At 38.5% G+C, this 20674-nt stretch overlaps 1 protein-coding gene across 10 annotated transcripts in view; it reads right to left on the bottom strand.

Annotated features, from left to right (window-relative positions):
• Nucleotides 1-19631, bottom strand: part of CLIP1 (CAP-Gly domain containing linker protein 1) — a 43356-nt gene extending 23725 nt beyond the window's left edge. For 4 of the 10 annotated variants that reach the window (XM_053472470.1, XM_053472479.1, XM_053472536.1 and 1 more), the window contains exons 1-11: nucleotides 19534-19631; nucleotides 10822-11004; nucleotides 9992-10533; nucleotides 8239-8363; nucleotides 7463-7688; nucleotides 6993-7190; nucleotides 6741-6844; nucleotides 6455-6515; nucleotides 3409-3513; nucleotides 2626-2652; nucleotides 770-1714 (exon numbers count right to left, since the gene is read on the bottom strand). In XM_053472470.1, the coding sequence (XP_053328445.1) occupies nucleotides 770-1714; nucleotides 2626-2652; nucleotides 3409-3513; nucleotides 6455-6515; nucleotides 6741-6844; nucleotides 6993-7190; nucleotides 7463-7688; nucleotides 8239-8363; nucleotides 9992-10533; nucleotides 10822-10912 (2424 nt within the window). In that variant the 5' untranslated portion in view covers nucleotides 10913-11004; nucleotides 19534-19631. The remainder of the gene's footprint in view (nucleotides 1-769; nucleotides 1715-2625; nucleotides 2653-3408; nucleotides 3514-6454; nucleotides 6516-6740; nucleotides 6845-6992; nucleotides 7191-7462; nucleotides 7689-8238; nucleotides 8364-9991; nucleotides 10534-10821; nucleotides 11005-19533) is intronic. The other 6 variants (XM_053472511.1, XM_053472519.1, XM_053472505.1 and 3 more) reach the window with 4 other exon arrangements.
• Between the last annotated feature and the right edge of the window lie 1043 nt (nucleotides 19632-20674).

Raw genomic sequence — 20674 nt, 5'->3', positions numbered from 1 at the left:
CTAATTATTTTTAGCCTTTATAAAAATGATCAATGTAACCAGTTTTAAAACGAGAGGATGTTATAATAACTAATGGAGCGTCAATGTTTAATCACTACTTCTACATATAATTTGAGGTAGGGCATAATATCAGGAGCATGTGTTTTTAAGGGTTTTTCATAGTTTTTATATTTCTATGCATTTTAATGCAGATTAAGTACTAATCAATATGTTGCAGTCAAAGTGATTTTACTCTGACATATTTTCAGGATCTTGGGTTCAGTGTGTAGACAAAGAGGAACAACCAAGAATAGTAAAGATAGTGACTAATTGTAGAATGATAGCGATTTTAATAACAAATGCTAGTTTTACTTATTTCTAGCTTCTGTGTGACCGGTAACCACAGTCTATAGGCTGTGATGTCCATCTGACGGCACAAATGAACCAGAAACAAGCAGCAGACTTCAATAATCTGGTTTCCTATAACATTTTAATATAGATAACACACTTAAGTGGAATGTTCTTCAATACCAATAAGCTTCTTCTAAAACAGGAAACATCAGTACATGCGGTACTATAATGAAGTGTCAATTTTTTAGCTGGGTACCATGTATGTAAAATATTGTAAGCTATGTGGAGATTTTGATGTGACTTTTGAATAGTTCTTATTGAATCCCAATACTACAATGCCGCCAGGATAACGTGCGAGAACAGGTCATTAAAATTAATGCAAGTCTTCAAATGGGAAAAGAAAAAGAGGAATACAAAAAACAAAAATAAATGTACAAACCTTAATACTTTCTGCAACCTTTTCACACTCAAGATTTTTTATTTGCATTTCTGCTGCCTCAATTTTTTCCTTAAATCTCAAAATGTCCTCTTTATATTCAGTTTCTATTTTCTGCCCTGCATCAAGACTCAACAGTCTCTCCTCTGTGTCTTTCACTTGGGCTGTTAATTTATCAATCGTAAGACTCTGGTCTCTGCATTGGGTTTGCAGAGCCTCTAACTCTTTTACCTTAATTTCAGTGTCATGTAGCTTGTTTAATGCATCTTCCATTTCTATCAGGTGCTGTTCTTCTGCACTCTCCAGCTTGGCTTTTAGGACATCGAGCTCAGATTCTTTTTCTTCATTAGACTCTTGCAGTTTCACCTTCAAGAGCTCTATTTCTCTCAGTCGATCAGCACGCTCTGCGTCTTGTTTAGATTTAAGTTGTTCAGTCTCCTTCTGATACTCTAACCTGAGGTTCTCTATCTGCGCCTTGAGTTCAATTAAAGCAGAGTTATCTGTGCTGGGGCCTTTGCTAAACGAAATCTTCAGCTCATCCATTGCTTGTTGATGGGAGCTGATCGCAGAGTCCAATTTGGATTTCCAAAGCTCTATGACGTCGGCATTTTCTTTATTTGCATGGTTGAGCTTTATTTTCAGCGTGTCGTTCTCCTTAGAGAACTTGTCCACGGATGCCTTGAGAGTAGCTACCTCCTTTTCACTGTTTTCTACACTTTGTAGTTTCTCTTTAAGAGAAGCTATTTCTTGCTCATGTTCCTTGTTCAAAACAGTTATGTTTTCCTGTAGTGAATTCACTTCTTGTAGTAGTGAAAGAGACGTGTCTACATCCCCAGGCTGCTTGGTACACTCCACTAGCTTCTGTCTTAGGTCCACTACTTCTTTTGCCTTCTGAGCCAAGTCTCTTTCCAAGTCCATAATGCGAGATTTCTCAGAAACAGTTGCCACCTATGATTATAAAAGTTAGTACATGGAGACAAAGATCTCATATTCAAAGGTATGACTGTATCCAGTCTTTAGACAATGACTATTGGAAGCAGGATGATATTTAATGTGGTAGTATCTGTGCAAAGGTAAACACAACCTTACATTCCTAATTCATTAACGAGTGTCCAGATATAAAGCAGTACCGAAAATAGGAAGCCAATAACACAGGGCAAAGATTCACACCGGAGTGTGGCGTTAGGTGCTCATATAACTGAACTGCATGGGCCAGCAAAACATAAAACCACATTATCCGTCTATTGGAACATTTTAGTGAATTTTAAATGCAAGGCACAATTAGTCTCTCTCTTAAAATACCCCTCATATCTAGGCACACCAAGCTAGTTATCATGCAAATGTCAGTCAGGTGCTCCTAAAGCCTAAAACAGGGAAAGTTTTACCATAGAACACTAAATAAAATAAATATTAAGGTCCTGCGTTCCATGCACTTAACACGCTGGGCCATACTTAAATTAAAAGGTGTCCCGAGCTACCTGTAGAACAGTCTCCTGAGTGCATGGAATTGTCATGAATTATATTTTAGCCAACCAATATTATGCACAAAAAAAATTCACAATATAATCAAATCTGAACATAACTTTGCAACTGCAAGAATCATGTTAACAAGCATTATTAACCCCTCAACGCCAGACGAAAGGATCTGAAATATATGTCACTAGTGGCAAACGTCTAAGATGCTGTATATCATCCACATATGCTGCTGGTTTTCCTGACGCTACATGTAATGACGTTAGACAATAACAGACCCAGAGCTACTCAATACCTACGCGATGAAAAAGCAAATATTAGTGCATCCCCTAACACCGCAAGCTGCAAACACAGATATGGTACCTGACATACACACAAATACTCACATTAAGGGATACTGGTCTTGTTATGGCCTGAAAGTAACAAGAAATTTCAAAATACGAAACACTTTCTTCAGTGGCCACACAGTGCTAAGATTAAGCAGAATCACATAGCCAGAGATAATCTAGATATCGCCATGTGCACACAAACAGCCACAAACCGTTACTAAACAAATAATGGACACTTGCAATGTCAGAGACTGTGAGTTTGCAGGAAAGTTGAGGCAACATTAAACATTTCACCTCACATTTCCGGGCCACAATATCCTACAGCTGACAAGATAAAAGGTCCGATATACTTAATAGTGTGTTTTGCGGGTCATTATTTATAAAAGGAAGCAAGAATATGCAATGAGGACGCCACAAAGAGGCTCAAGTTGAATATGCTTGATGGGAGTTCTATTCTAAAGTTAGCTGATGTGCACATATTTTAGCCCAGAGATTGCCAATGGGATTTCGTTTATTAGAGAAAATAAACAGACTGCACTGCTTGAAGCACATTTAAGAAAAGTGCATGCATATTGGATATCACACTAAATGTACAATTTTAATCACATAGATCAATACATTCCATGGTTTTGAAGGAACCAATATTAGGAGGCTTTGAAAAGTAAAAACAAAAATGGAAAAAATATTGTTTCAAAACATTTTTCTGACTTGCCCAAGTTCTTTTTTTTTTCTTCTTAAGTCCACTAAGGGACCAACTTTTTTCTTGGGTCTACTAACCCATATTTAATATTTAAAACATAATTACCAGGAGAGTTTTCATCAAAAATTAAAAACCATTACCCTAGTATCTTCTAACTCTCGCTGAAGCTTGTCAGCTTTGGTCTTTTCAAAGAGCAGGCTCTGTTCAAGCTCCTTAATGCGGGCATGCTCCAGTTTGGTCTGCGTCTGTTAGTAAAAAGGGAGAGGAAGAGAACACAACAGTGCCACCATCACATGCCAGCACGAAAGGAAGGAGCGACATGCAGGCTGTGCTCCGGCACCACTGGACCATCGATGAGCAAAAGATGCAGTGGGGGAACAAAGGAATGAAAAGAAACAGATGACAGGGGATGGCTTGATGATGCTTGAATGAGGGTGATCAATAGGTAAAGGGATTAAATGATAGAAGACACACAAGAAGAAAGGAAATAAACAGAAACATAAGATAGGTGCATGCAGCAAGTATGTTTTGTTTTAGGTTTTTTTTCAGAAAAATAAGTAGTATGTTAGAGCATAATTTAGAAAGTTAATAATTGGACAAGCAATAAATCCCTTTTTAACATTTTAATAAATTAAACCTCACGTGAATATGTAAAAATTTCAGGGAGCTCAGAGCAGTTGCTTTATATAAAGCAGAGATTACATTGAGTAAAGATCCAGTGTAAAGTTTCTAGGCCTCTGTGTTGACGCACAAACAATAGTTTTGCCTAATATGATATAATTACACCTGAGGCATTCGTAAGAACAGCAGGTACTCTGTCCAGCCAATGCTCACAATTTGCGAGTGTTTTATCCAATCAAAGCGGGTCATTCAACCTTATAGGGATCATGTCCTGGTTTTTCCTATTTGCTTTAATGTGCAAAATTACATTGCCGACAATATCAAGGGGGCTAAAAAAAAAAAACAGTTTAATTAAATTTAGCGTTTAAATCAAAGGGTAAATATGCTCGCAGGCTATAGCCTAGATTGAGTGAATGTCAGCAGATAATTTTATTCACTTGTGAGTTTGCAGGTGAGTTGGGCAATATTAGACATTTTATCTCACCTAATTAAAGGACGACCAACTCTTGCAAGTAGAGCTGAGTTGGCCCTGTACAATTCCTAGTTTAAGGGAAGGTTTCTCATTGACATGTATTATGTAGAGCTAACGCCTTTTACGCAGTTAATGAGATGGTACATTTTCTCTCATCTTAACTTACGGTTCAGTAAATAAACCCATAAATGTTGTTCATACATCAGAGGGGCCTAGAAAGTTTGCACTGCGGCAACTGAAGAAATAATCTATGAGTGTCTGCCAAGATTTTTGTAGAGGCTCATGCTTCACATATTTTGAAGTTACTTAGCTTTACCTACTGTTTTTTATGTTATGAAAGAACCACCACCTATGGGTAAAATGTATGTTGCCTCTTAAGGACTCACAAGTACCCAGACTAAGAGAAAATAAAAATAAAAAAAAATATGTCTATCAGATACAGACATTTATAACTGATTATATAATATATATATAGCAACTGGTTAAAATTATATTATGCCTCACAAATGTCACTTTTTTTTTCTTAAAATATTTTAGCATCTAAAAGTAATCTATTTTTATAAAAGGACGCATGGGAAAGTGTCTCTTTCTTGGGAGTCATTTTAATGTTTCATTGTCCTCCCATCCTACCATAAGAAAGGTAAATGTAAAAAAATAATGCTTAGGACATAAGTAACATTTACAAAAACCGCAAGATTTTTTTTATGTTATCCCCCCCTTCTGTTGTAACCAAGGATGCTTCAAAAATACAAATGGCATGTATAAATATAATAGTCTTAAAACGATTCCCTACACTGATCTTGTTATGGTTAGAAGCTTTTTTCCAGCTTCCCTGTGGCCTTTACCGATTCTACTAAGTCTTTATTAATAAAAAGTACATTATTAAGCTAATTAATGCCTGGGACAGTCATTTCCATGAAAGATAAAACCTAGTAAAGCAAAGACTAAGAGCATAACTATTACTGCCCCTTTAATAGCCATAACCTTGTATTTTACGCCATGGTATGGCACTACTTCAAAAAAAAAGTTTCAGTAAAGCAAATTTGGATTGTCCTAATTAACACTGAACCCACGTTGCTAAAAGCTGGACAAGTGTTAAATGTTTTGTCATTACACGGGAGTAATATGTTTATGACTTACTTGTTAAGTGGTTATACATTTAGAATTTTGCTTCATTTGTTAATCTCATACATCAGAGTAATTTGCAACATGCGCTAGTGAATTTATGCTCACGTTTTAAAAGTAGACTTTTAAATTAGTGCTTAATAGAGTAAAGTATAAGTGCCAGGACTGCTCACTATCTTTTACTAAGCTAACCTATAAGGATTGTGAACAAAAACGGATCTGCAAAAAGATTACAGCCCAGGTAGGTGAAAAAAGAAAAGAAAAAAAAGGGGGGGGTCATGGTAATAGCCTTAAAATTATTTTGGAATCGGATGATTAAAAAAAAAAAAAAATATGTATGGAAGTTGTTTTTTCATAATATGGAAGGAAATACTGAAATGCCATTATGGAAATAATGCATACAGGCAGTCAATATGTTTTCTTACTGTTCTTCGTTAAGGAATGGCTAATTTAGTGGTGTTTTTTTTTTTTTTTTATAAAGCTAATAACTGGAAATTACTAAATTAGCACCTTTTAAAAGGAAGCATTAAGGAAAGCATTTATCTTTTTCTATCACGATATAGAAAGCATTGTTTATAAAACTGGAAGTATAAAGCAAATCACCAAAAAGTGTTCATTGGACATTGCTTTAAGATTACCAAGTTTTATAGATCTCCAAAACTTCACATAGGTTAATTTAGAATAAAGATAAAAGCAATAGCAAGCAAGAAGCGCAACCGACTAGAGAAGATGATGGAACCACTGAGTGTGTACATGGACTCTACATTGTTCTACATTAGCCTCGTTTTAGTGAGCTTCCGGAAGATATGGTTTATTTGTGGCTGTACAATGAACCAAAAGGTAGTTGCCCAATAAGTTAACTCCTTCCTACCAAAAGCTTTCTTTTCCTTTAAAATTGTCCCTCAAATCAGAATACCTTTTAAACACAAACAGAAAGCAAATAACATATAAGTCCTGTAAGGTTTTACCTCTAAATCACCCTTAGTTATAGATTCTTCCTCGACACGGAACTGAAGGTCTTCAACTTTCCTGCGAAATAAAAATGAAGTCACTTCCTTTAGGCTATGAGCTGGAAAAAGGTCATCACTTCAAAAAGAAAAAAAAAACATTAAGTTACTATTTCCAGTTATTGGAGAGCCTGGACCAGTGAACTCACAAATCAGATACAGACCAGCAAGAGAATTCTATCCATAATTTGAACATAACCATGGAAACCACAAGCACTATGTACATATAAGTGACTATGGAAATTACCTCTTCTCTTCTTCCAGCTGGTTTAAAAGTTCCACCTTTTCTCTATCGGCTGCTTCTACTAAGGAACGCAACTGATCCATCTTTGCTTCCATTTCCATCACATACTATAGTTAGAAAAATTTCAAACTGTCAAGGTAATTCACGTATTTCGTTTAAGATGGATACCACCGTAAAAATAGTTGGTACTTTTTATTTTTATTAAAACATTTTATACCGTCGTAAAACACAATAGTGTGCAGGCTAATATGTTACCTGATCATGTCCATCTCTTATGACTGCTAGCTCGTTTTCTACTTCTCCGACGTGGCTTGTTGCCTTTGCAACTTCTGCCCTTTCCATGTCCCTCTCAGCCAAAAGTTGTTCAATGTGCTGCTGCTTCTCTTTCAGCGCTTCCTGAAGAGCTGTTGTTCCAGAGATTTTCCTTGCATATCGGGACGATGTTTCTGTTAACTGCTCATTGACAATGAATACAAGGGGCAACATTTAGGATTAACGGATGATCGAAACAAAAGCACACAGTAAAGCAAAGTTTGCTAAACTTAAACCTAATACCTAAATTAAATACGTAATGCAAATATACAATTAAAAAGCTCTCTTACCACCTAAGGATGTTAAAAGTGCTACAAGAGGTTTTTGTTTTTACAGGACAACCATCTTTGCAACAAAACGTTTGACTTAATTCTTCTATTAATTACTGTCCAGTGGTCATTAACTATACTTACCAGTCCGGTGCGACTTGGCTTGTTGCTTACAGAAGATGAAATTGAACTCATTGAGCTAATGGATGATGCACTAGGACTACGTTTTAAGGATGCCGGAGTACTTGGTGTTGCAGGTACTTTTCTTGCGGAGGTTTTGGCTTTGGCTGGGGTGGTTGACGGAAATCCAATCCGTGTAACTTTGTGCACAGGTGCAAATAATCCATATTTTGGCTGACACTGAAAATACCTAAACCAATGAAAACACAGCGTTTTAGCTCCTATTTAAGTAGGACCACGCATGCTTCAAGGATGTTAATCCTTTCTATCTATTTCCATGCTTGGAAAATCTGTTTAAATTTCAATGACCAATGAAAAGTCACTAGCAGGACAGAAAATGTCTAGCTGCAATTCCCAGCCCAGTCTGTATTAAACGGAACACAACATTTGCCATCAATAATTTCCGCTAAACTCCCTTAGCTAACAGGCAGTGTTTTGGTTGTATATTGATGATTACAAGAAAGCAGAGATGCGGCAATAGACTAGCATTGTATTTATTTTGTCATAAACGCCTAAAACTTTGTCTTATCGCATCTTAAAAAGCAGTCAGAACCAATTGGGCTCAGATACTTGGCAAAAGAAGAAGAATTAAGCTATAACGCAGTAAGCAAGGGTAAAATAATTGTTCTTACAGAGGGCAAAATGGGAAAGACAAATTATTTTAAAATAGAAAATATATAGGTATAACAATTACTATTACAATGATATATATATTAGTTGCTTCATGTTGCAAAGCTCACCTTGTTCCTGCAACTGCCCCATCATTCTTTCCTAAAGGTTCATCTAATTCAACACCGCACCATTCACCTTTGGCAAAATCTGTCTCCCCCAAGAAGCGGATTACTCCAGCTTTGGAACCACTTACCTAATATGAAACAGAAAGAAAAAACAAACTACTACTTCTTCTAAAAGGGAAGTGGGCAGAATTATTAATTTTAAAGAGCCTTTCCATTTGCTATATTACCGGTACTGTCCGACGGAGAACAATTTCAAATTGCATATATATATTAAATGTTTTACATTTTAGAAAGCTTTAAAAGTGAGAAAGTGAATATTTCTATGTAAAATAAATATAAACGGATTTGCATTTAGGTTGCCTACATGGCTGCACATTCCCAAAATATTCAATTATTTAAAGGACCGTAGGGTCAACATTTAATATATTCTGCACACACAAGAAGGAATTGTAGAGCTCATCAATATGAAAGCCATGGTTAAGATGATAGTTTTCAGTCAGTGTAAATAGTAGAACATGCTTTGGTAGATGAGTTAGCCTCATTTCTTGTTCACTTTAGTTGTATCCTAAGAGGCACAGGGGATCAGCAACCCACAACCTGCTTCTGCTCTGTTTACCCGAACATTTTCGTCAACAGATAATAAATAAGCCATAAATAAGCCTCATTACATTTCCTTTTCTAATGACTTGGGGTTTTTTTTTGGGGGGGGGGTTGAAGTAATGCATCGAACACAAACACAAATCAGGATGGAGGAAAATAAATCCAAGGCAAGATGTGGCTAGTATAAATTTGGGATTAAAATAATATACAGGGGGAGGGCACCAGGAAGCAGACATTATTTGAAATGAATCAGCTGGGGATAATAAAATCAAGCTACGGTGATGTTAAAATCTCCTCCGCCCTTGTTTGTGCAGAAACACCCAGGCATCTACCTATAGTTGTCTGGGGTGTGGTAACATCACCGCGGCTTATGATAGAACCACATATCACTCTAGCTTCGTTACTTCATTATAACCATTGTCCCCATTCTGTATATAGAATTCATATCACCAGCACATGCTGTGGATTTAATAGCCACAAACTGCATTATTTTCAATTTACTGGAGGTCTAACATAGTGTTTTACTTATTTAATAATACAAAACAGATCCATTCCTTTTGGGGTATAACAGTAATGTTAAAACAGGCTACTAATATAAAGATCAGATCCAACTCAAAATAAAACTGGGATCGACTATGTTGAATGTATAATAACTTATGCATCGGTTTTCTTTGCTAGGTTTACCTGGGTTAAGGTTATATTCTATTTCCTAGAAAGTAAGAAGACTCTTTAAATATAGGGCATTATCTAAGCAACACAAACTGTTTTTATTCCTTTATAAAAGGGCTCCATATTAATTTGAACTGCTGCCAAAAAAAAGAGAAAGAAAATCATACTCCCAAAATAATTATTTCCTAAAAATATAAATCCTTGCCTGTGTATTCTAGTACCAAGCTTGGCATTCATCTGTCTAAACTATTTCATTTTAAATTGGTTATTTTAGAAATACATACATAAAATAATTTAAGATGAATTTAGGAACATTATAACTTGTACCTGGAGCACTAAGCTACTTTAAGAATATCACCAAAACAGCAAACGAAACTAAACATAATAAAGCAACGTTTGTTTTAATTGAAGCAGCCACTACCTATGTTCCTTTCTCCAACACAAACGAAAGCAAACGCAATATGACCAATAATTACAAGCCCCTTACCAAGACTCTGTCACCCAACTTGAGCTCTCTTTCCCCCTTTTTCACTGATCCAGCTTCCGATAGATTGGATATGGATTCACTTGCTGTTCGGGTCAGGTTGCTGTTTGGCGGTGTTGAGAACTCCTTGGCAGGAGTTGTTGTGCTTTTCAGAGGTGTTGGGGCAGACGGCAGTGGAGACAAATTAGAAGACACTGAGGTTGGCGAGGTAGCTCTAGTTGCAGCCGCAGATTGGGTGCCATTGCTCTCATCTTCCAAAGGTTTCCGTGACAACTTTGAGGGTCTTGTGAAAATTCCCCTTAAGGCTTCACACTGAAAGTATCGGACACCAGCAACAGCCCCATCATTTTTGCCTATTTGTTCATCTAGAACTATTCCAGCCCATTGTCCGGGAGCAAACTGGGTTTCACCAAGAAACTGAATAAATCCTGGTTTATTTCCATTTACCCAGACACGTTCTCCTACTCTGAAATCATCCACAAAACCTTCTGGAGCTTCTAAAGCTGGTGATGTGGCGGGTTTCTCTACAGCTTTTACAGGGGGATCTACAAAAGAAATGATTAAATGTTAAAATCAATGCATATGTCATTAACAACAAATAAATCTGATTAGGAACAAGGGCAATTAGTGATCACTAAAACAGACATCAACATAGAGTGTTCAGTCTGAAGAAATACAAGAAGATTGTATTAAATTACGTTCTCACTATGTCAAGTCTCATTGCAGTGCTCTTACTAGGTAACAAAATGAAGGTTAAAATGAAGATTTGCTACACTAGGAAATCTTCATCTTAGACCTCCTTTTCATATAGGTGAAAATATATAGGTTCTTACTAGTTGCAGTAGCAGATGTTTTAGCAGCTACAGTTCCAGGCTTTGCTATCTTCGATGGCGCCTTAAGCCCACTTGGTTTAAGTGAACTCATTCTTCCTTTCAAGTCAATGACTTCCCACTAATTACTGCTATCTTTTTGTAACCATTGATAAAAAAAAATGGTTCTCTTTGAAAAGACCAAACCTAGAAAAAAGAAAACGGGGGGGGGGGGAGAAAAAGAAAAAAAAAGTTTTAAATGTATACAAACATAACATAACATACTTCCTGACTACTATACGAGGCACATTGTTATTCCCCAGATGTAATGCACGAGGTGCTTAGGGTACCTAGAAAATGTCTCACTTGCCTGCTCATAGAAGGTTAAATAGTTAAACGTAGAGCCAGTAGCCCCAAACGATCAGTATCTGACACGTTTCCCTTCCATGCGCTAGCATTACATTCTTCATAAACTGAAGAAACATTTTGAAAAATTGCATTCATTTTTGTTACAACTGTACTGCTGATAATGACAGGTGTTTAACAATATACCAGCCGGTAGTCTTCTCCACTAATAAAATATTTAAAAGTGACATTGCTGAGACGGCAGAGTTGAGTTTCAAAGATTGCACTTAAATGTATAATTAAATTGTGATGCAATGCTGCATTTCATCGTGTCATTTAGGCAGGTTTAAACATTATTGTAGTCTGTATTATCACACTAATATAGCGAGCAATATCACAGTCTACACCAAAAATTCTATGATATCTATAAATAATAAACAGTAAGTGCTCTATATAATATTACCAAGTATAAATACATTTATTTGATTAGATTTTCTTGCAAAGTGGTAAAGCATTATTATAATTATTATTATTATTTTTTTTTATGATAAGCCATTTTCATATTAGGAGATACAAAATTGTAAACTAGGTTTTTCTCCGTCTTATAGGCCAATAATGAAAAATACTGTTTCTTCCATTCTAAACAACGCAATCCAAGTCCCAACCATGAAAGGATCGTTACCAGATATGGAATATTCCAAACCCTTACATTGCTAAAATTCTCGAGATGGGTTACATTTTTCATGTAAATATAACAAACAAGTGTATAAAAATAATCCCGCTCTGTGAAACAAATTCTAAACTCTAGTCTTGCGTAAGTGATGTTTTATACACATTAAATAATGTCGATATACGCTAGCTGTACATGAGATGCTTAGAACAAAAAAAAAAAAAAGGCTTTACAGGTTGTAACAATTATTTTCCGTAGACTGTATGTGTATAAGAGCTAGGGATTAGATTGTGTAATGGGTTGGGCTGCCAAACATTTTTCAGGCACTAAACCTCAGGGAATAATTTCAATTTGGTGAAGGAAGTGTTCCACCATCAAAGTTTGTGTGAGAAATGCTGCTCTACACCTAAAACCATTGAATCTTGAGAAAGCATCATGTGTAAGTCATGGGAGGTCACAGTAACATTTCAACTTCACACACACACACATCATGAAGGACCGCACCAAAGGCGAAGCTAGGCCTGTATAACGCATATTTAAATGAGTAAAACCACCCATCATGAATCAAACGGGGAATGACTTGGCCGGTCTTGCAGGGAAGGATCTCAAAGACTATACCGCACGTTTGTTTTTATAGGTATACTTCTGTGTGGTTGTCTTCCGGTACTGTATGGGGTTTGTGCTGCTACATTGCTGAAGGATAATTATGGCTTACGGCCAATGCTTCCTTTTTTGAATTGTCTTCAAGTAGTACAACTGGATTGTTTTGCCAACAATGAAGTCTGGTTTGCGTTAACTAGCACGGGTACTTCTGTTGGTCATGCATGAAAAACAAGAACACTGAGGCAAATACAGAGTTACAGAGTTTCAGATAAGACAAATTATGACTACACTAATGGCTACACTAATAATCTAATTTCAAAAAAGTGAAGCATCAAAGTAATAAACAGCATATAAGCAAATCTAAGAAAGATGTGCAATAGTTTCAATGCCGCATGTATTTTATTAATTCCTTGGCACGGAACCCATAGGATTACTGTTGGTTGCACTGGGTGGGGCCTATATTTGCACATGTAGGCAACGAATGTTCTATTCATGGGCCGTAGTAACTAATAAGGGGGAATGTGAATTTCTTAACTGAGCACCTTGCGACGGGCATGCTTTGTGTCGAAGTATAGCTCTGGATGTGGTGGTCCGAGTTCTCAACTTGGGCCGTATGTTGCCAGGGGGCAGTACAGCAATCCGTAGCGAGTCAATAACTCCTTGCCTTTTATTGAGGAGCTTGGGTCATGCGCAGGAATGACTGGCGTGCACAAGGATAAATATTGGAGGACTTAGGTAAGGTTGAGAATTCCATGCATGTACAATTAGTGTACTGTGCAAAGGATGTGGTGCATCATGGAAAATGTCAGGTTATGTGCAAGGGAGGGGATAGAGGGGTGACCAAAGAGTTTGCATGAAAAATGTCATGCTTGTGAATGCATTGATCAAACAAACATTTATGGAACTGCTCTTCTCCTCAAGCCCTGGAAAAATACTAAAACATCAAAAACAAAGTGTAACCTTACAAGCAAGGCCCTCTACCCAACGTAACGGTGAGTCTTAGTCTGCCAATTCTAGTTTGTCATACCTTTTAAACGTACGTGCTGTAAGAAGTGCGGCGTAAATTGTTAGAAATATATAAATAAAAATAATAATCAAGGAACACATTCTGATACTAGCACTACAGTAACTTACAAAGCTTCAGAATTCCTATAGAATTGCACTCCATCACATCTGTATATCTGCCCACTTCCTCCACCTACTTAGACCAAGCTTTAGGGGGCAGGGACCTCCATCCCTAATGTATTCATACCTATTGCACTGTAGACCACTATACACAAGTCCCTTCCCTATTACACCGTAAAAACACTAAGGGAATCTGTTATCGCTTAAGCATATACATACACAAAATGAAAAAAGGATAAGCATTTCTGCTCTTATAGTATGACTTTTGAATTAACAGTAAATTCCAATTTACTGGGATACTGTCTGATTAAGCAAGGTCCAGGACAGTGGCAAAATATTGACCTTCTAGCTGTCAGTTGTCTACAACTCTCCCAGCGACAAAAGCAGTGAGTTTATTTTTCTCAGATATCCTCAGATATAACCTTTTCAGAATTGATTTGTCTTTGCTTGTTTTCTTTTATTTTGCCGCAAGACAACTCATGTATTCCATGACCTGAAATGCTCCGTACGTAGCCAAGAAATAAAAGTGCTTCTTATAATAAGCAGCAGTTTTATGAAGAAGTACAAATGCATTTGTAGTCATTATCTTAAACAGTACAAAATATCAGGAAGAAAGCAAGCAATCACTGGTAAGGCCTAAACGGCGAAGGCGTCAGCTAAGTAGAAATGCTCATAAGACGGGCGTTCGTATTTATCATTTATTTTGTTTACAGCTGGCATGTCCAACTTGTGAGGCAATGATCACATAGATTACCCATCAAGAACCAATGTACATATAATTCTAAGATTTCAGTGAATTAGACAATTACTACCGTAAAAGAAAGTGTGCGTCACTGTAAGCTTGCAGCAGGCAGCATCTAACACAGGTTTTTGGAGGAGCTGTAACCAATATGATAAACCCACACAATGCTACTTGTGTTTGATCCTTTATTGAAAAACTAATAACCAATATTGAACAGGCAGAAAATGTTAATTACTTCTTAGAACTTTGCAAACACTACTTTATAAAATATAATTTTAAAAAATATGAACACATGATCAAAATCCATATTAACCAGAGGACAAAAAAATAATTGATTTGAAACACACCTTGGTCCTCCAGCAGCAAAGATGATAAGCATAATCGCAACAATCATGTACAATGTTACAATCTAACAAAAATCACAGCTCTGCATAAGCTTTAAGGAGGCAAGGCACTCAAACTCATCGCACTTTAACGGTATTAAAACTAATGTGTTAACCTGTTTAACCAAGAGATCAAAAATGCTGGGAGAACTTTGTTTTTAATTTATAATTAAAAAAAAACTTTTTGACAGACTTACAACAGCATGTGAGCTTAACAAAGTGAAGAAAACATTTTCATATAAAAGTATGGATCTATAAACTTTAAATTTCCATTGTTTTCTGGCATATACCTGATGCCTTGGAGCCATCCTTGACTCAAATCTCCCTATCATCTCTCATAGTTAGTCCCTTGCAAGATCCTAAAAAACATTTCCCGCATCCGCACATTCCTCACCCAGGAATCCACAAAAACTCTGGTTCATTCACTTATTTCCCATCTTGACTACTGCAACACTCTTCTGGTTGGCATTCCACTGTCTTGACTCTCTCCTCTACAGTCTGTCCTTAATGCTGCTGCTAGGCTTATCTTCCGTGCACGCTTTAGAATTAAACTTAAAATCCTGGTACTAACATATCAGACCCTCCATACATTTCTGCCCTCATAACCAGATATTCCCCTACTCAATCTTTACGTTCTTCTCATGGGCTATGGCTCTCCTCCACCGTCTACAAGATTTAATTCGGGCCGCCCCATATCTCTGGAATCTACTTCCACCGAATCTTCACCTTTCACCCTCCCTCCCAACATTCAAGAAACATCTCAAAACCCACCGAGAAGCTGCACCATCTTACCTGTTAGAACTTCCCTGTCATTGATACAACCACTACACTACCTCTCACCCTTTCTCTGTGCCTTATGTTTGTCCTCATCCCCATTCCCTCAAGATTGTAAGCTTGCGAGCAGGGCTCTCTCCACCTAATGTATCGGTTTGTCTTAGTCTGTCAATACTAGTCTTGTCATTGAATGTACCGTATTTGCTCGATTATAAGACGAGGTTTTTTTCAGAGCAAATGCTCTGAAAAATACCCCTCGTCTTCTAATCAGGGTCGTCTTCTAATCAGACCTAAAATAGAGGTCTGATTAGGAGACTAAGATCCAGATCCCCCGCACCGCTGCAGGGGACCTGGATCCTCCTGTCTCACCCCCTCCCCCATCATACACACACTTACCGGTGCTTCCTGCTGTATTGCCGGGGCAGCGGGTTGACGTCTACGCGATCCGCGTAGACAACGTCCGCTGCAGCCGGAAGGAGGTGTGGCTAGCAGCGGGGGTTGTCTGCGTCCATCGCGTAGACCTTCCCCGACTGTTGGTGCGGGGAACTCTGATCTCTGACAGCCGGGGAAAGTATACGCGACGGACGCAGACAACCCCCGCTGCCTACTCCACCTCCTTCCGGCTGCAGCGGAAGGCGACGTCAACCCGCTGCCCCGGCTGGAAGCACCGGTAAGAAAGGGCTGAGAGGGGTGAGAGAGGGGGAAGGGGGGTGAGAGAGGGGGGGGGGGAGAGTGTGTGTGTGTTAGTTAAATGGGGGTATAGGGTGTGTGTGTGTGTGTTAAATGGGGGCATAGGGCATTTCTGGAGTGGCGTTAAGGGGGCATTTAATAGAGCACTCTGCCTCCTGAAATGCCTTATACCTCCCTATATGCCACTCTGCCCCATAATATGCCTTTTTACCCCCTAAATGCCAGAGTGGCATATAGGGGTATAAGGCATTTCTGGAGGCAGAGTGCTCTATACAATGCCTTTTAACTCCCTTAATGCCACTCTGCCTCCTGAAATGCCTTATACCTCCCTATTTGCCACTCTGCCCCATAATATGCATTTTAACCCCCTAAATGCCAGAATGGGATATAGGGGTATAAGGCATTTCTGGAGGCAGAGTGGCACATAGGGGGTCAAAAGGCATACCATGGGGCACAGTGGCATATAGAGGGTTAAAAGGCATATCATGGGCCACAGTGCCATATTGGAGTGGCAAGCCTGGGGGCAGATGTGCGTAACTGGGGGACAGGTTGGAAAATACAAGAAATAAAAACAAAAAAAATATTTTTCTCAATCATAGCTTTTATTAAAAAAAATAGTTTACATGAATTAACATTTACTGGTAAAACTTTTTTCCTTTGGGGTCGTCTTATATTCAGGCTTTTTCTTTTTTTCCTAAGTTAATATTCAGATTTTGGGGGGTCGTCTTATAATCGAGTCGTCTTATAATCGAGCAAATACGGTATGTAAGAAGTGCTGCGTAAATTGTTGGCGCTATACAAATAAAAGATAATATCCACAAGAAAGGCTGTATAGATTTTAGTACCATCCTTCCCCAAAAACAGCAGCGAGCTTGTATAAAGTCTAATACTAGGATCAGTTCATCAGGAGCACAATGAACTGGTGCAAAGAGTCCCACTGCTCAGGACTGTTGAACTATGCGTGTGTGGACCTCTTTTTACCAACAGACTATGTTCTCTGACTGATAGCAGCATTACAGCAGCTATGAAAATGCTCACAGGAATGGAAAGAATTCAGAAAGAAGCAAATATTGTTTTGCTTAGCATATCTATGCAATGTTAGAAGGGGAGGCTGGAAATTGACTAGCCTGCAGTAAGAAATCCAAGGTATGATGGGTGAGGACTATGCTGCTGACAATCTTAAGGCGCTTCATGGGAAACTGGCACACCTGCATATAATTTGACAACACAGCATTAGCTCATTCACAGGTCATAAGCGAAAGGACGCTTAAGATGGATTTAAGCCAGTAATAAAATGTAAAAGCTCTATAGTTACAATTCTGTTCAAACAAAAACCACTGCAAGGATTTAACAATTAAATGCTGCGGAATAGCAATCATACTGGCCATTTTACAACAAACCATAAATATTTTGCCAATCCAGAAATAGTAATTTATACACAATCAAGAGACTATGAGGTTTTCTTAAATGGTGAAATAAGAAACATTATGGAACTTCCAAGATTCAGCCAAATGCAGAATTTATGAAACAAGAAAATTTCTTTGATGCAATGTGTGATTAAATTAAACGTTACTGGCCTCCAGAAAGTAACATGCGTTAAGAAATTCAATAATTACCAGTGTGTGATTAATTTTAATTAATTTTGCAATTAAACATTATAAATATAAGGTTGTAACCCAAAAATTAGTTGTGTTTAATAAAAAAAGAACAAGGTGGAGATTTAAAAGCCTTAGCGAGCAGAGATCTCAACGCCCGTGTCTGTCTAAACATACCACTGCATGTACAAACTCATTGTACAGCGCTACAGAATCTGTTGATACTATGCAAAAATAGTATTTTATAATGCAATAAAATGGAAAGGCACGCCCCATATATATATGTTAAAATTACAGGATAAGACAAACCGAGGTAAAAAGTTAAGATGAGACATCTACTGAATGCGAGGGAGAAGTTCGACAACTGGTAAACATTGAAACATTTGGGTTTATTCACTAAAGGGAGGGTTTGCAGGAGAGCTGTAGTTCTTTGATTTCACTATTATGAAGGGACACGGCCTGTATAATGTATCATTAAGTGAGATTTCATCACAGTCTCCTCGCCCTTGAATTACATTATACAGGGCCAAATCAGCTCTTTAAGGGAAACTCCAGCCATCGTATGCACTTTAATGCATGGCCCCATTACATTTCCACAGAAGCATCAGCCCATTTCCCAGCACTACACAATCGAGAAACTTCCTAGCGCTGGCTATTCGTAAAGCATAGAGAAGCGGGACTAAAACCACAACTCCTCTTAAACTCTCCCTTGAATGAATAAACCCCATTGTCTCATTGAATACCATGACATAGGTTTATTTAACGTAAAAAACAGTAACGTTTACAAGGAGGAAAAAGTGGCAGTTAATGAGAAATGTTATGCATCTATATAATAAATCACTGAAAAAACAGATGTGATTACAAACCAGATCTGTTACCCGCTTAGACAAATTCCATTATAGATTCCAAATACAAGTTCCAAGAAGAGACATTGTTTACAACGGAAACTACAAACATGTTTCTCACAACAAACTAAGAAAATGTTTAAACTGAACGCCAGTTAAGCTTATCTTACATTTACTTGTTCAAACTACTTGACAGGCTCATATGGGACATATTTAAATCGTTAGAAGCATTCCAGGAATAGTTTGAGGTGCTTTATGTATGATTACCTTGTAAAACCTGTACTGATACAGACACAGCATAACTCCGTGTCAACAAGATTTACAAACCACATACAGACAATAGCCAGCAATACTAAATATTTCCTGGGCGACCACACAAACACCTTTACAGCATTATATTGGGTGAAATGGCTCTAGAACACAAAATCACATGACTTCTCAATATTGATTATCGTTTATTTATATAGCGCCAACAATGTATGCAGCACTTCTTACAGCACATATAGTCAAAACTAGAACTGACAGACTGAGACAGCCAAATAGATGAGGTAAAGAGGGGCCTGCTCACAAGCCTACACTCCTGTAGCTCCTGGAGCAGTGTTAAGGAATCTAATCAATTGAGCAGCCAGCATGCCACATGTAAACAGCCAGGGGGTCTAATAGCTGCCGGGCTGCCTTAGCAGATACATCCTCCGGGACTGCTGCTACCTCTCAGGGCACCAGCTGCTGCTCAGTGCTTCGGAAGCCCATAGTCCGCTTTACACAAGCACCCCCCCCCCCACCTTCCCTTCCAGGTTTCCGTCCCGGCCGTTTCGGTATCTGCGTGCTCTGCAACGTTTAGCAGGCCTTTCCTCCCAGCCCCGAAGCTCGTCAGCGCTGCTGATACCTATCAAGTTGTCATTGAACAACCCTGACACTTCAAGGTAATGGACGTGAACGTTAAGGTGACACAGCTGTCACTTACCTCCCCGGCTTCCCTCACACCAACAAACCGCGGCTCTCCAAAAAAAAAATAAAAAAAAAATACACTATCCGGTCACCGAGCACCCTGCGCGCGCAGCCCCACCTCAAGCTCAGGCGCTGTAGGTTCCGAGAATCAGGCGCAAGGCAAGGGGCGGGCGCATACGTGACGTCATTAGCAGCGCGCCCCGGGATTGGCAGCCAGGGAGACTGGGTGTGCGGGAGTCAGCAGTCTTGGCTGGAGTAGAGGGAACCTGCTGATCAGGACATTGTGCAATCAGTCGGTGGCGGCGTATGCTGGCGGTTCCTGCAGGAGGGACGCTTCCTCTGTTCTTACATGTAAAGGAATAATGCAGTGCGCATGAATGTGATGTCTTAGTGAGCAGTGCGCAAGTATAGGTTTTAAAAAATTAAACTATTTGTAATTAAGTCGTCATCAGAAGTGTACCACTGAGGAAATCATATTTGTATTGATTAAAGGCCACATAGGAGGGTTATTTTTAGGTAAATTAGCATTACCTGGCCTGACCAAAGTTGTGCCCAGCAATGCAGGGACTTTATTCCAAGGAATTGGCAACAATTTAATATATATATTAATATATATTTTATATTATATATATATAAACACCGGTATATATATATAATTTTTCTTTATTTATACAGTGCCAACAATTTGCCCAGAGCAGTTTTTACTATACATACACTATATGACGAAAAATATGAAAATATGTTGACACCTGACCATCACACCTACTGTATATGAACTTGTTGGACATTTTATTCCAAAACCATCAGCATTAATATGGAGCCTCTACACTTCTGGGAAGAGACAAGATTTTGGAGAGTTTCTGTGGGGATTTTTGTCTTTTTATCCAGTAGAGCATTGGTGAGGTCAGGCACTGATGTTGGACAAGAAGACCTGGCGCGCAATCTCTGTTCCAGTTCATCCCAAATGTGTTTGTTAAGGTCTGGGACAAGAAAGGGGCTTCCCCCAAGTTGTCCCCGCATAGTTGGAAGTAGAGGACTGCATTTGGGATGCGGGTCCCGCCAAAAAACTTGCGGCGGGCTTGCTGGTGGGAGGCAGGAACGGCCGGTCAGACACTGTACCTGCGGGTCCCAGTAGTCCCGCAAGGCTGCCTTCGCGC

This window comes from Spea bombifrons, chromosome 1 (assembly GCF_027358695.1).
Source record: "Spea bombifrons isolate aSpeBom1 chromosome 1, aSpeBom1.2.pri, whole genome shotgun sequence".
NCBI classification, from domain to species: Eukaryota; Metazoa; Chordata; class Amphibia; order Anura; family Pelobatidae; genus Spea; species Spea bombifrons.
Note: the sequence above shows the minus strand (reverse complement) of the source record. Positions and strands in the feature narration are given on the sequence as shown.